The sequence below is a fragment of the Cicer arietinum genome, chromosome 2 (genome assembly GCF_000331145.2).
Source record: "Cicer arietinum cultivar CDC Frontier isolate Library 1 chromosome 2, Cicar.CDCFrontier_v2.0, whole genome shotgun sequence".
Taxonomy (NCBI): Eukaryota; Viridiplantae; Streptophyta; class Magnoliopsida; order Fabales; family Fabaceae; genus Cicer; species Cicer arietinum.
In genome coordinates this window covers 48,456,276-48,472,401 of record NC_021161.2, presented here as the reverse complement: position 1 = coordinate 48,472,401, position 16,126 = coordinate 48,456,276, and the positions used below count along the sequence as shown (strand labels likewise).

Genomic DNA, 16,126 nt, shown 5'->3' with positions numbered 1-16,126 from the left:
ATATAAATTGTCAGACTCTCGTAAGTAGTAAACTCGATTTGAATCTCCGTTGAGAAAGGTATCCACATTGTGTCTGATATGTCTTGATAATGATTCATTAGTTAGTTTTATATTTTTTATAGTTAGTTGAGTTTTTTTAAGAGAGGTTAAGAGTTATTCATCCAATATAATCTATTTTGTAATCATTTGTAATATTTTGTTCAATCAATGATTGAGATTTTTCAGTAAAATGAAATTCAAAAAACGATTAGAGCTGTAGTTAGTTGTGGTTGATAGACTAATCTCTTCTATGAGACCCAACTCCGATGATAAAACTATGTGTTAATAACTTTATACAATCAATATTAAAAAAATAAACATATATAAACAGTAGTTTAATGTTTACAACTTCACTAAAAATAATTACAGGAAGATCTATGAATTTTTTTTTATCGTTTTGGGAAAATAAAAATTGAACACAACGAAAAACTCTCCAACTGCAATGTTTCATGTACAAATACAAACTTTTGTTGTATGCTTCTAAAAGTTTTAACAACCATCATTCAATTTAGACGAGAGAGCCTTCATCTGACTGACAATAGATTTATGAGAGTTTGATTTTCATAGGAAGTGTCATCATCACAATCCTCAGTAGGTGATGATAGTGTCATAAGAGCAACAACTATAGATCTCATACTTGGTCGTAGTAGTGGATTGTCTCTTGTACATGCTCTCCCAAGTTGAGCCATCTGAAATTCAAACATTCACCAGAATGTGTTAGAAGTTAGAACAACAACTCTGGTAAAAATAAAACCACATACAAATGATGCAAACAAAAAACACACATACTTGTGTCTCTGGCTGCATAGTACTTTCAATGTTTTTTTATTATACAAAGGGTTATAGATCACAAATTATGCTTAAATAATACAGTCTAATTGGCAAGAACACTCTTAAATCAAAGAAAATATAGTGTCTAAAATTGAATTTAGTAACTATATACTAATCATGTTTCATCAGCTTATCACTATCACATCATTGTATTATTTCAAGATAATGAAATATGATTGAACATTTCTATGTACACTTCAAACATATAATTATTAAACATTGAATCTTGATCATAAATCCACAAAACAAGATTAGGAATAAATTTTCTTATGTAGTACTACTATATTGAATGTTAGGCTATTCCACAAAATAAATATTTTTTTTTTGTATAACCAAAATTGAAAGGAAAACAAGGGAAGATGAACATTCAATTTTTTTTCTAAGAGAATTGCTTCCTACCTTGAGAACAGAGTCAATTGGATAGTTTTCTCCAAGCCTAGGATCCACGAGTTTGCGAAGACCTTCACAAGGATCACTCTTATTAAGTGCTTCTTCAAACTGCAATACAATACAAAACAAGTCATGTCTAACTTCATATCTGATTTGCATAAATGCATTTTGTTAATTGTCTTTTGAAATTACATAACTACTAATATACTAACATTTCGCTATAAAAGAAAATATGAACTGAGTTAGATAAAGGGGCTTTAGACCTACCAAGGCTACAAGACCCTTTGATTCAGCAACTGATTCACCTGTCTTCAAAACAGCATTCTTTGCAGAAATAAGTTCATAAATAACAACTCCAAAAGCATACACATCTATTTTTGGAGAAACATCACCATATTGAGCATATCTACAACAACAACAAAAAATCTAATCAATTAACCAAGATTTGTACATTAGCTACATATATGACCTGAATATAACTTATAAAATTGGAGAAGCTTATATTTAATTGATGATATACATGTTTTGAATATGGAATTTGATTTTACTAATTAATCATACAAAAACCTTCATGATTATATAGTCATTAAACTCAAAATTGAATACAAAATGAAAACAAATCATACTCTGGTGGCATGTATCCAAAAGTTCCAACAAGACGAGTGTGAAGTGTAGAGTTTCCAACTTCAATAAGTTTAGTCAATCCAAAATCTGCAACCTGAATTTAGAAAACAAACATAGTTTAATTAATCTCAAAGAAACAATAAAAAAAATTAATTTGGAAAACAGATCATTAAGATTGGTAAGAAATGCAACCTTTCCACGCAAATTTTTGTCTATCAATATATTTGCTGATTTTACATCACGATGAATATACACAGGCACAGTGTGTTCATGAATGTATTCAAGGCCTCTTGCTGAATCTAGAGCAATTTGAACCCTACTAGACCATGGTAATGGTTCTGTACCTGAAATCAATCATGTTACCATCATTATTCATTTTTATTTTTGGTATCTGCTTTTAATCAAACTTATTTGTACCCTTCACATTTTTTAATAATTTATTTTCTGTTATATTTAAAATATAAGATTTTTTCATACAAAAATTTAATTATTTTATAACAAAATATGAATTTTTAAACACCAAATGATTAAAAATTCATATTTAATTTGTTTTTTGTTAAAAAAATTTAAATTTTTGTAAGAGTTATAATATCTGAAAAATCATTGAAAAATTAGAACAATACATATAATTTAAATTAAAGATAAAGATAAAAAATGAAAATAGAAAATTTATAAGAATTAAAAAATTGAGAAATTTTTTAGGAGGACTAAAAATAAAATGTGTTTTAGGTGATCTTACCTATACCATGCAAATATTGACCCAAATTTCCATTGTCAATATGTTCATATACAAGGAAAAGTGATCCCTCAACACAATATCCAATCAACCGCACCTATGTTTGTCCATACATAAAAATGATTAATTATCTCTCTCAAATATATTATTATATATAGCTTAAGATGTTTAAAGGATGTTATACCAAATTCAAGTGATGAACATGTGTTAAGACCTTCAACTCACAAAGAAATTCTGTTGATGCTTGTACATCCATCTTCTTAATTGCTGTTTTCTGCAGAGAATGTAAACTTTTCGGGATCAAATTTAGTTAAAAACGAATCGTTCAGAAATTTTAGTTAACAATTTTAACTATATTTTACTTACTTCGCCTCTAAGTTCTGCATAATAAACAGCTCCAAATCCACCTTGACCAATTTTATTATCCAAGCTGAAATTATTTGTAGCCTTGGCTAGTTCTTGATATGAAAATTCTGTTGACTTTGCCACCATAATTCCTGTAAGTCCAGCAGCACTACTAGTACCATGTCCACTGGATCCTGAAGTTTCATATTCTCCACTACCAGATGCTTCACCACATAACAGGAACAAAAAATCAGCAACACTAATCTTCGTTAAAATATTTTCATATAAGATGTTTTCATAAACTATCGTATAAAATTTAGAATGAACATGTCATAATCTATTTTCTTAAGTGTTTATCTCATAAGATAAGTTCGAATGAATAGTTAATAAGAACTTCGAGCAAATATGAATACAAAATTTACTATTACCGCTTTGAGTTGAAAGCGCGATAGAAGTTTCGAGCAGTTTAGTGTTCTGTTCTTCATTCTTCTGAAAGTATTTGACATAAATACATATAACAAATAACAGAAATCCAAATATTCCGGCCATCGATATACCAACGGCTGCACCCTTAGCAAGACCTGATTATATTGAAGAAAATTTAAGCTCACAAGAAGCATTAACCCTTTTCACTTTCTCATATTTTTGGCAAACAAAGACTTAGAAGAAAGCCAAACCTGTTCTGCAAAAGGGAAAAAAATGAAAGTTAGAATGATAGAACCATTTCTACAAGTTTTCAACATGAAAAGTGAGAGACAATCAAAGTTACCTACCTAGGATACAAAGGAACATAATCTCCATTTTTATCTGCAAAGTTAACATAAATAAATAAATAAAAGTTTAAAGCAAATTCATTAGATATAGTTTGAAGAAGAACAAAAGAGTAACTTAGCCTTTGTAAAGAAGAACATGTTACATACCTCTTCCTGGAATGAACACAATCCCACTGCCTCTGCTGAAATTGACATTAGGATTATAATTCTGTATCAACACTTCATCAACTTTAGATTCAATTGCAATAATCTGAAGAGTATCACTAGACCTAAGTGGATATGTAAGAAACAATCCATATTCTTTTGAAATCTGACTATTCCCACAAGAACAATTGACAGTGACATTAACCTTAACTTTAGAAGGCAATGTTTGATTATGATCATATTTGTTGAACTTTTGCAAAAGATCAATTGTGGTCAAACTTGCATAATATGAATTTGCAATTAAATCATAAGTATCTCCTTCATTTGTTGTGTATTCAAACATATGTCCTAGAAATTCACCTTGAATACATTCACATTGGAATGGAATGTTGATTCTAGAAAATGAAAAAAGTTTACCATTATTTGATACTAATTGTTTGTTGTAGCTGATTATGATATCAGAATTTGATTGCATAAAGTTTGTTATATTTGTGAATTCAAATGGTGGCTTGATGTAGTAAGAAGCTAAAGCTAAATCACACCCTTTAACACATTTTGATTCAACTTTGAAAAAAACACACTCCAAAAACATAAAGAAAAAAAATAGAAAGATATTTTTGAGTTTCATTGGATGCTGAAGAAAAGCAAGAAGCAGAAAAAGAAATTAACTCAAATCAACAAAAACTTGATTTCTAGGACTCTATATTTGGCCTTTCAATACAATTTTTTGTTGTTGAAAGTAATGTCACATCTTCTAGCTCTTGGAATTAATAGACTATAGCTTTTTTATTTTATTTTATTTTTTTATATGGAAAGTGATTCTAACTCAACTCTCATTTTATTTTTGTGAATGTAAGAATAGTATACTATATAAATTTGATATGGTCACGTTTTTGCATTTATGATCAGAACAGACATGCATGTTTGGATCCGTTTGACTGTTTCTAAGAGAATGTGGAGGGAACACAGTAACAGTTGGCTAGAATATGAGTTGACATGAATTATTTTTTTAGATAAGAAAATTTAGATTATCCAAGATACATTTTGTGCAAAGTCAGAGAAAACCACAAAATTGATTGAGAATTTATTATGAAATTTACGTATAATCTATCATATAATTTTGAATTTAACCAAATCAACACAGATGTGAACACAAGCTGTAACAATTTGTGTCAAGTGCAATTGGTAGAATTGATGTTATTAATTCATGTAGTGATAATTTCAGTGAATGTTCTTATATCACTATTATAATAAAAGTACAAAGTACATAATTGTGAAGACTAAAGATTACTTTAAGGATACTTTATTATATCCAAATTTTCACTTTGAGTCTATGTAAAAGTTATTTGATTTTAGCTCAGGTTTAAGGTACAAAACTAAAATATTGTTCTAAATGGTTGATTACTACTTTCACAACGTTGTTTTGGTATTGCCACTACAACCACTATTTTTAGGATATATTGGTCTTCCTATTATCATTTTGTATATTGTGTTATTACCGAACCATATTTCATTACTCTTTTCTTATTTTGGATAGCCTCTTTCTTTTTTTATTTCAAAAAATCACTCTAGATATTATACTTTACTTTATAAACAACTTAAATTTTCTTTCATAATGTGTAATAAGTTGTCTATATCCCTCTAGATATTAAAAAAATAATGTTTAATTGTTATTAATAATTAAAACATTTATAGTATCTCTTTTTGGACAGAAAAATATATAAAATATTAAAAATTAAACAATAATTACAGTACATTTTTAAATAATTCGAATTTATAATTTTTTTGACTAAATATATATTAAACATCACTATCTGATGTTTTAATCTATGCCAATCACTTTGTTTATTTATTTAGGCAGCAACTTAGGATATCAATTATTTTTTGGGCGTATTATTATGAACAATATATTTGGGGCATTTCCAAAGGGAGGAGGGAATCTTGTTGATTGAAAAATGTTTAGCTTCGTTTAATTAAATTAATCATTTGTATTCAAAATGCATACCCTGTCGGTAGCTGTGCAACCACTACACATTGTGCCTTCTCATAACTCTAACAAACATCATAATTTCAATTTTTTTATTCTAAGCCACGCCTATGCAGTAGCTGTGCTTGGTTGACTTTACTATCATAAAAATCAAAATGGAATCTATACTTGACAATACCAGTTGCAAATCTCTGTTTAATTTGATATTCTTTTTTAAATTTTATATAACATAATTAGAGACAAGTGATGGGTGTGTTTGTAGATATCGATTCTTCAATAAGATCATTATTAGAGAAGATATATACAATCAGTAGTGTCATCTTTAATATTTTGAAGCTCATATTTTAATTTTAAAAAATTGAGTTTTTAATAAAAATAATTACAAAGAGATTTATCATAATTTTAATTTTGTTATTTTCACCAATTATTAGAATTGATTTTCTATTTTAAAAGTTGACAGTTTAGTCTCTCTTTCAATTTTTTTTAATTAAAAAAATAGTAATTTAATATATTTTAAATGACATATTATAAGATCTCATGATTAGAATCATCTAAATATATTAACTATTTATATATTATTAGTTAAATTACAAAAATAAATAATTTCATAAGTTAAAAGTGAAGGTTTTTAGAGCATTTTATTGCAATTTAATGAGTTTAATCATTTAATATCACCGTATCACATGCAATGTCGTTTAAAATATGTTATATTATTATTTTTTTAGTTAAAAAAATCGAAGAATGAATCAAAACTGTTAAATTTTAAAATAATGGGACCAAAACTGCACTTAAGTCTAAAATAAAATAGTAAAATAAGTCTTTAGTAGTTATAAAATTTAAAAAACAAACTTTAATCCCTATAAAAGTTTTTCAACTTTTTGTCCTCTTAAATTTTTTTAATTTACTTTTAGTTCTTATTTTGAAATTTTTTTAAAAGAAATTAATACTTTTAATCCTAAAAAAATCAAAATAGAGACTCAAATAAATAATTTAAAAAAAAAATTAAACTTTAACTTTATTGGATTAAAAACACATTTTGACCACACATAAATCCATCTTCATTTTGTTATATTATATAAAAAAAATTAGAGCCCTTTTATTGATAAGGCCATATGCATGCTGTTGTTGGACTTAATGAACTCTACCATCATCAGCCTTGTATACAATAATTAATTGATAGACACGTATCATGCTCTATTGTTTATTGAAAATAGTTTAATTTTGGTTCTACGTTAATCACAAAGTAAACCAATATATGATTTGATACATATAATAAAGTTAGTCAAAAAATAAATGATTTAATAAATTAAATTGTGGTATTATTCTATTGACATTGGTAATTTAGAATCCATCCAGAAACTGGGGCAAAAAAAAAAGTGATGGTTCAGAAGCTAGGCTCACCAGGCTTAGTGGGCTCGAAGTGCAGCAGCCTGTAATCCCTCCACTGTAATGAGCCAGAGGTATTCGCTGCTCTGTGAAACCAGCCTCACGCAGTGCCCTCTCGTCTAGGAACCAAGACACCCAAGCTTTAGCCCAAGTACCATGGTCCAACTCATAACTTGGAGCGGGCAAGCCAGCATATTGCAACTACCAGCCCAGCCCAACAAGCTATAGCCATGTTCCATCACTCTATTGCTCCCACTCAGGTTACAAGCTGGCGTTACCCAACTCAGCGAACAATGTTGCACGTTAGACATTTATATACAGTTATTTATGATATATTCTAAGTGATGTGGGACTTAACAATGCTAAGACATTGTATAATTTGTATTAGATTAAAAAGGTTTTAGATTTTACTTTTTCTATATATTTATGTCTAATGCAAAGAATCATTCATGGAAGACATTATTAACATTTTGATTTTTTTTTTTCTGTTCTTCTTCTGTTATAATAAGTTTTACAACCAACACAGAATAGAATAGTATTAAGTTTTACAGTGGAATTTCAATTAGAATCATGCTCCATATCATGACTCAATACTGCACTATCTGCCCTAGTTCTATCATCCATGGTAGAATTTAGTTTCATAAGAGAAACCACAGCATCTCTCATTGTCGGGCGTCGCTTCGGATCTCGGTTTGTGCAAGCCTTAGCAAGCTGTGCCATCTGCCAGTGGATCAAACAGGTAAAGCTTGCATGATGCTGAAAAGTAAAATCAGAAACACAAAAAATGTTTATGATTCATAAATAAATACCTTGCTAATAGAATCAATTGAATATTTGTCTCCTAGCCTTGGATCCACCAGTTTTGTTAGAACTTCTACATGATCTCCCACTTGATCAATAACTTCATCAAACTGAGATACATATCATAAGAAGTTAAAAAAAAAACACAGTATATTAGCATATATATGGCACTAATTAATTATGTATAACCATAGAAGGCTTTTAATTGAGAATTTAAAATTGATGAGACATTAACAATCAATTACCAAAGCTACAAGGCTCTTGTATTCATCGGTAGATTCATTGGTTTTAATCTCGAGGCTCTCGAACTCAGTACTAAGTTTATTGATCTTGATCACAGCTGCTTTAGCAGAAATTAGTTCATAAAGAACAACTCCAAAAGCATATACATCTATCTTGCGCGATATGCGTCCATATGCATTTCTGCGCAAAATTGAATGGTAGAATTAAACTAAGGAATTGGACTAGTTTTTACTTTTTCCTCTCATTAGTTATGTCTAGTTCATTACTGCTAAGAAATAATGTGGATTTATCGTGGTAATACTGAGAAAACTTCTTCATCAGATGCATTCGGAGGAAAAGAATCTTATATCTCATGAGTTATCATGACTATTGTCTAAGATAGTTATCATTTATCAATCACATAAAAAGAGAAGCAGAAATCATCATACTCCGGTGGCATGTAACCAAATGTGCCTGCCACATGATCAGTGTTATCTGTTGAATTAGCAACATCACTCAGCTTGGTTAATCCAAAATCTGCAATCTGCAATAGAGTAATATATGATCTCATTCTTAAACAATTAACTCAAGAAGGAAAATAGTAAGAACTAAGAAGCTTTCACAGATTATTGAGGTATAGTGCTATACCTTACCAGCAAAGTTTTCATTTAATAAAATATTCTCTGATTTTATGTCGCGATGAATATATACAGGCACTGAATGATCATGAATATACTCGAGGCCTCTCGCTACATCCAGCGCAATTTGCACCCTGGTAGACCACGCCATTGGTTCTCTCTCTGCAAATAATTTCACTTGATCCTTTTATGATCATGTCATTGTATTCACATTAATGCAACATTGCAGAAAATAGATACTCTTCATGGGGTTATATTACCTGAATTATGTAGATGTTGGCTTAAGTTTCCATTGTTCATGTATTCATAGATAAGAAATAGAGATCCCTCAACACAATATCCAATCAAGGGTACCTATATGGACATACAATAGCTAGATATAGGTTACAAACTTACATAATAGATGTGAAGAATCATAGGATGATAGGGTCATAGACCATACTCATAACAAAAAATAGAGCATTTGAAAAGTTGATGTATTTGATTTAAAATTAAAATCAGATATATCATTTTCATATACTTTTTTTCTATATATTATTCTAGATGGAATACTACTAACAGAATTCATATTATGAAACAATAGAACTTGGTATTAAAAACAACTTACAATAAAGCAACAATCACCTATGATAATGACACACACATTTTACTCAAGTAGGTTTATAAAGCAACAATCATCTATATAAAATTACAGCTAAAACAAAACATGTTTATGTTTGAAAATTTACCAGATTAAAGTGATGAACCCTTGTTAAGACTTTCAGTTCAACAAGAAATTCTCTTGTTGCTTGCATCTTCATCTTCTTGATTGCAGTTTTCTGTGTAATTGATAACAGCTTAACTAATAAGAGAACATATAAGCTAAAATGGACAATAGATTGTTACAAACAAGAAAAATTTGTCACTATACTATGCTTCTTACAAACCTGGCTTCTCAACTCTCCATAGTAGACCTCTCCAAAACCACCTTGACCAATTTTGTTAGCCAAACTGAAGTTATCAGTAGCATTGGCTAGTTCTTCATAGGAAAACTCTGGTGATTTTTCCACCATAGTAAATTTGGCTCCTCCATCACCATTCGCACCTGCTAGAGACTGGTTTCAGTTTCAACTCATGAACATTGGAGACATGTTTCTAAATTGCAGTCCACTGATGCAACTGAGGCCGCAATATAAAAGTTTTAGAGGTATCTACCACTGCAGTTGCGGCCGCATTTGTCCAATATTACTGCAATATAAATATTCTTTCACCATATTTAGAAAATAAGGGGGATGTGAGGAATTTGAGTATGAAAAATGTACATATACCATCTTTAGTTGAAGGTGCCATAGAATCTTTTGATGGCAATTTAGCCTCCTTTTGATTCTTCTTTCTAAAGTATCTAATGTATATACAGATTGCTAATAACAGAAGCATGCAAATTCCACCAGTAGATATTCCAGCAGTAGCTAAACTCCTAGCTAAATGACCTGCTTATATATATATATGGATAGAAATTTAAGCTCAGATAAGCACTAGCTTTCTTTCAATACTCATATGTTTGTGAACATGCCAAAAGTAAATAAATAGTTATCATATAGCCAATTCTCTGATGATAAGTTATAAGGCCAAACCTGTTTTTCTGCAAGAGGAAAAAAGAAATAGAAATAATGATGGAACCAATCAAACATAAATAAATATTCATTGTTTGTGAGCACTGATAATAAAGGGTAACATAATAAAACTTACCTATGGGACAAGGGAACATAAACTCCATTTTCATCTGCAAAGTTAAAATAAAAGTATAGATAAATGAATGAATAAAATCAAATACAAACATATCCAATCAATAAAACATACATTTATTCACTTATAAATTAGATAACTCCTGAACTGCATTATCTTATGATTCGGATTGAGTCTAACTCAAAACTACAAAACTGACTTGCTTAGTTAGGGATGTCTCTCATTTATAAAGTTATTTTCAGATTTTATCGCATCTAATTTGAGACTCTTAATGCACCTCCCTCAGTCCCTCATGTCTAGAATTGGACTTGAACGCAACTGGTAGCAAGTGGACCAATGAATCTCGGATAAGCTCTTATATCATACCATCTTAAAATTTAGATTTGAGTTACTCAACCCTACAAAACAAACTTTTAGAATATGAGATACCTCCCACTGATAAAAACGTTATCAGTCCTTATCTCATTTAATGTGAAACTCGATGCAGGTTCTTCTCTGCTATATATGTGTTTCTCTATATGTCATCAACTATACTATAATCAAACTTTACTACATCTAAATTTACCAATTGTATGAGGTCTAAAATAGGCAAACCTTACTAAAGCAAAAATATTTGGATCAACAAAAAATACCCTTTTGTACAAATGTAAAACCAAATCCAGAATAATCACAAAATTTCCATTATTTATCAAAAGACCAAATTAACCATGACAGCAAAATAAAAATCCAACCTTTCCCTGGAATAAAAACAAGACCACTTCCTTGGCTAAAATTCACACCAGGGTTGTACCTCTGCAACAACTCAGCCTCAAGTTTTGTATGCTTTGCAATGGATTCCAAAGTGTCCTCACTCCTAAGTGGATATGTGATAAACAATCCATAATCTAAAGAAACCTCTCTGTTCCCACAGGAACAGTTGACAGTAACATTAACCTTTCCAAATTCAGGAAGATTACTTGGTGAATAAACATTGACTCTCTCTATCCATTCCTCAGTGGTCAAATTGCTAAAAATAAAATCAGCAATTGAGCCATAAGTTTCAGTCAACTGAAGCTTATGCTGAAAAGTGTAAGCAAGAAACTCTCCATTGAGGCAATCACAAGGGAATGGAACATTAACCCTGTTGAAAGAGTCATTAATGTTTTTGTTGTAGGTGATAATGTCTTGAGGTTTTGTAACAACATTGGATTTCATAATGTTTGAAATATTATTTAATGTGATGTTGGAACCATCTCTAATATAGTAGGAAGCTAGAGCTAAGTGACAACCATTGGTACACTTTGATTCTGAAGTATTGAACAATATACATGCAAATGACAACAAGAAAACTGATAAAAATAATCTTGGTGATTTTGGTTCCATGTATTGATAGAATTTAAGAGTATCACATGAAAAATATGTAAACGATCAAGCTTTGGTTTTGGAAAAGAACAATTGTATATGGTGTTAGTTAGCTTAATGTAATATCATGATATCATTTGACCCTGAAAATTATTAAGATGGACTCATTGGTCATTAATATATTGACAATTTATCATACACGTAATGTAATGTATGACTAATTATTTACAAAATTTGGTGAGTATATATGTGTACAAACTCCACTCATGAAGTTCAAACATATGGTGGTTTATCATATCATGATCAATTAATATATATATATATATATATATATATACATATTGTGTGACTTCTGGTATGTTTTAACTTATATAGATAAAACCAAATATATAAGTACGAAAAGTTTGTCTTAAAATTTCGATGGAGGCCGGTTATGTGAAAACAGGTTCGTCAGCTTGGAAAGGGTCTGCGTTGACTTTGACTCAACAGTGTTCCTCCCTAAGTTGATATTTCAATGTGTTTAATTTAGAAAAAAAAATAGAATTAAATATCTTTTTATTCTCTATAAAATTTCAATTTTTTAATTTTAATTCATATAAAATAAATATACAATTTTTAGTCCTAATAAAATTATCACGCATACAGTTTTAGTCTTTATTGTTAAATTAATATATATTTTTGAATAAATTTTTGCAAGAATGTTTATAATATTATAAAAAGTTTTTCTATAAAACAATGAGCTTAAAATTCAATTTCTAAGTCTATATTTTTCTTACTTTTATCTTGATTTTTTTAAATTTTAAAAATTCATATTTGTTTCATCAAAAATTAAAAAATTCAAAATTATTGTGATAATATTCTAAACATACTTACAAAATATTATTCAAAAATGTTAATATTAAATGTTAATATTAAATGACAACTAAATATGTTTCACTTTAATAAGTACTAAACCTAAACCGGTTTGTTAGATAATTTTATAGAGATTAAAAATTATATTTTATTTTATAGAGATTAAAACTAAAAAATTGAAATTTTATAGAAAATAAAACCATATTTATCCAGAAAAAATAATAGTTAATATACGTGTAACGGGTGATTTGGAAATAGTAATATTTTACGCTGGAAATAATTATATAATGACTATAAATTTGATTTAATTCATTTTAAAGGAGTAAATATTTATTATAGTCCTTAAATTTTAAAGTCTTTGAATCGGTCCTTATAATTCTTTAAAGTCCTTTTTTTTTTTCATCTCTCTCTTCTCCTCCCTTTTCCACCGTCCCATATCTTCTCCCCTCCACCACCCTCACCCCTTCTTTCACCTTCAGATACATACACTAGACTAAAACTCACCGATTTTGTTTTACATCATTTGGTACACCTTTTAAAATTATAATAAATATTATTTTATCAAATAATATAACAAAAGAAGACCCTTTTAACCACATTCAAACCTTGAATGCTATAGACTTGCAACATGATGGATCCCTATTTGGTATGTTTATAATTTATAAAACAATACCAAACAAGTGAAGAATTGAATATACTTTTGTCTAAAAAATCAAGATTTCGAATTCCTCTAATATGCAAAGTATTGTACATTTCAAGTTTATGAAATTTATAGTTGAAGCACTACATATGGCATGTGAAGAGTTGCAAACTTTTAAGTTTTAACTCTCTAGATTATTGAAAGTTTAGTATCAATTTATACCTAACACGTTACTTGATTCAACTTTAAAAAATTAAAGAAATATCGATAAACAAGTAAATGAAAAGAAATGCATTAATAACAAAATCTAACATCAATATTGTGGATTTGTGGTCGGACACATGAACACCAACACCCATAACACTACACCAAAAATAAACTTTAACGACGTTTTTCTATGCATTTAACATCGCTTTTTAAACACTATAGTATGTACACTATAATATGTAATACTGTTAAAAGATACGACATCACTTTTTAAAATATAAAAATGGTTTTAAAAATATAAAAAACTATGTGATATGTGATATTTAACAACACTTTTTTAAAAAAAAAGTTGTGGTAGGTAGAAAGTTATAGCGCTTTTTGGATAAAAGTGTTGTTGTGGATGTTTCATTTTACAGCGCTTTTCTAAAAAGCGTAGTCGCATGTGACAATCAACGACGTTTTTTTTCTTCTAACACTAAAATGATTTTATACCATTAGTAACAAAAACTTTAAGAAGAGTTTAATATTATGAAGGATAAGACTTTAGCATGAAAAAAAAAATTGAAGACTCTCTTAACTTAATTATTTGCTCGTGTTAGCGGCAGTTTCCTTGTCGGAGATGAGTTGTTCAGGGTGATAGATATGACTTGGCTATGATATCAAATAGCCATATATTAATTCTTTCGCTATATTAATTCTACTTTTAGAATTATAATGGGTTGCCCGGGACTAGATCTGCGAATACGGCACGAGGAATGTAATTTTTTTAAACAAAACCCTAAAAATCGAGAACACTAGCAATCACAAATCCATGTTTTTGTATATTAAACTTCACTAGTTCACTGATTAAATACAAAATGACGGTGCTAAAAAATTTGAACCAGAATCCAAAAGATCAAGAACACTAGCAATTAAGATTTGGTGAAGAAAACCAGTTACTAAGTTGATACGCAGAGAGGTCTTGCAAGGACAGTTCTCACAGAGAGTGAAGAAACGCACATACCAAAGAAAACCATTTACATATGCATATAATTAAAAGATTAAATAGACAGTATGACAACGCTTTTTAAAAAAACGCTTTAAAATATCTTAATTTTATGAGACTCTATGATAGCGCTTGATAAAAAGCATTTTAAAAGACCATATAAAAGCACTATACGACCCTATATAACAACGCTTATAGAAAAAATGCTGTAAATATTTTGACCCTATGAGAACGCTTTTATAAAAAAAACGTTGGCAAATATTTTGTTATTATATATAACTATTAGTACCTATGACAGCGTTTACTTTGAAAAAATGTTGTCTTAGCCTCTGTATATTTTTAAGATATATTACAACAACGTTTTTATTTTAAAAAAAAACGACATCAAAGGTACGTTATAAAATTTATATTTTTGTGTAGTGCAAATAAGAGGTAGATATGTCAATATGTTCTTATTATAGTTCAAAAGCTAAAAGTGTTGATACGAAAGTCACTTGTTTACTTTGCTATATTGTGCACATATGTAGGGTCGTTGAAAGATTTGGATATGCAAAGGGTGGCTCTTGAGGCTATATCAGTTGATGTCATAGTTTGAACTAAGAGTCAATCAAGATTGTGAACTTGATAGGTTGAGGAGTATGTTAGGGTCCTCTGCGAGATAAATGGATGGGGCTAGGAAAAAGAGGGTTTCAACTTATTTTCATTTTTTTTGTCATTTTGTTCTCTATGGAAACGAAAACGTAATTCAAAGACTTTAAAATAAAAAAACTATTCTTTAATAATTAACACAAAATAAAAAAAAACAAGTTTAGATAAAAGGACGTAATTCAAAGATTTTAAAATATTTTTTTAAGAACTGTTATTCAAAGATTACAAAGATTAAAGTGAATGTTTATTCAATTTTACATTGGTTTAACATTTGATTTGATTAAAAATATATTTATAAGAGATTTTGTTATTATATATAACTATTAATACATATGACAGTGCTTTTTTAAAGAAAAAACGTTGTCTTAAATTCAATGTATATACAACTAACGCTTTTATTTAAAAAACGCCGATAAAAATACACTATAAATTAAAAATCATACTCCGGTGGGATCGGTATTCCATTAATTGATAAAATTGATAAACATGTTGGTATTAATATCACCAACATTATGTATTGATCTTCATTAATTCTTATTGGTTGTGTACATGACTACCATCCAATGCACCAAATTATAATGTAAAGATCGTGGTCGGCAATTTTCAGCCTAAGCAACAACCAACAACTTTACAATATGAATTAGCACTATATTCTTCTGAGTGGGTTGACTTAAAGGATCATAAAAACAACTAAATTAAAACTTTGTTGAATATATAACCAATAGAGTGAGGGACAAATTATATATATCCCACAAAAGTAAAAGATGCGTTTCAGGTCTAATGGACTTGGTGCCACACACCACACCAACATT

The 16,126-nt window shown here is 29.1% G+C and overlaps 1 protein-coding gene, 1 long non-coding RNA gene and 1 pseudogene across 2 annotated transcripts; 1 reads left to right on the top strand and 2 right to left on the bottom strand.

Annotated features, from left to right (window-relative positions):
- Positions 1-344: 344 nt before the first annotated feature.
- On the bottom strand, positions 345-4,730 carry LOC101499326 (lysM domain receptor-like kinase 3; annotated as a pseudogene).
- A 2,512-nt stretch (positions 4,731-7,242) lies between these two features.
- LOC101499009 (lysM domain receptor-like kinase 3) lies at positions 7,243-12,163 on the bottom strand. Its single transcript, XM_012713134.3, has 12 exons — positions 11,373-12,163; positions 10,645-10,678; positions 10,530-10,537; positions 10,224-10,385; positions 9,843-10,003; positions 9,645-9,734; positions 9,177-9,270; positions 8,927-9,078; positions 8,728-8,822; positions 8,302-8,479; positions 8,065-8,166; positions 7,243-7,975 (listed from the first exon to the last, which is right to left on the bottom strand). The coding sequence occupies exons 1-12, from the start codon at positions 12,001-12,003 to the stop codon at positions 7,814-7,816; spliced, it is 1,869 nt and encodes a 622-aa protein (XP_012568588.1). The 5' UTR covers positions 12,004-12,163; the 3' UTR covers positions 7,243-7,813.
- Positions 8,458-9,253, top strand: LOC140919278 (uncharacterized). The gene is made up of 2 exons (XR_012161895.1): positions 8,458-8,912; positions 8,992-9,253. It is a non-coding gene; the product is annotated as an uncharacterized lncRNA (long non-coding RNA).
- Positions 12,164-16,126: the final 3,963 nt, after the last annotated feature.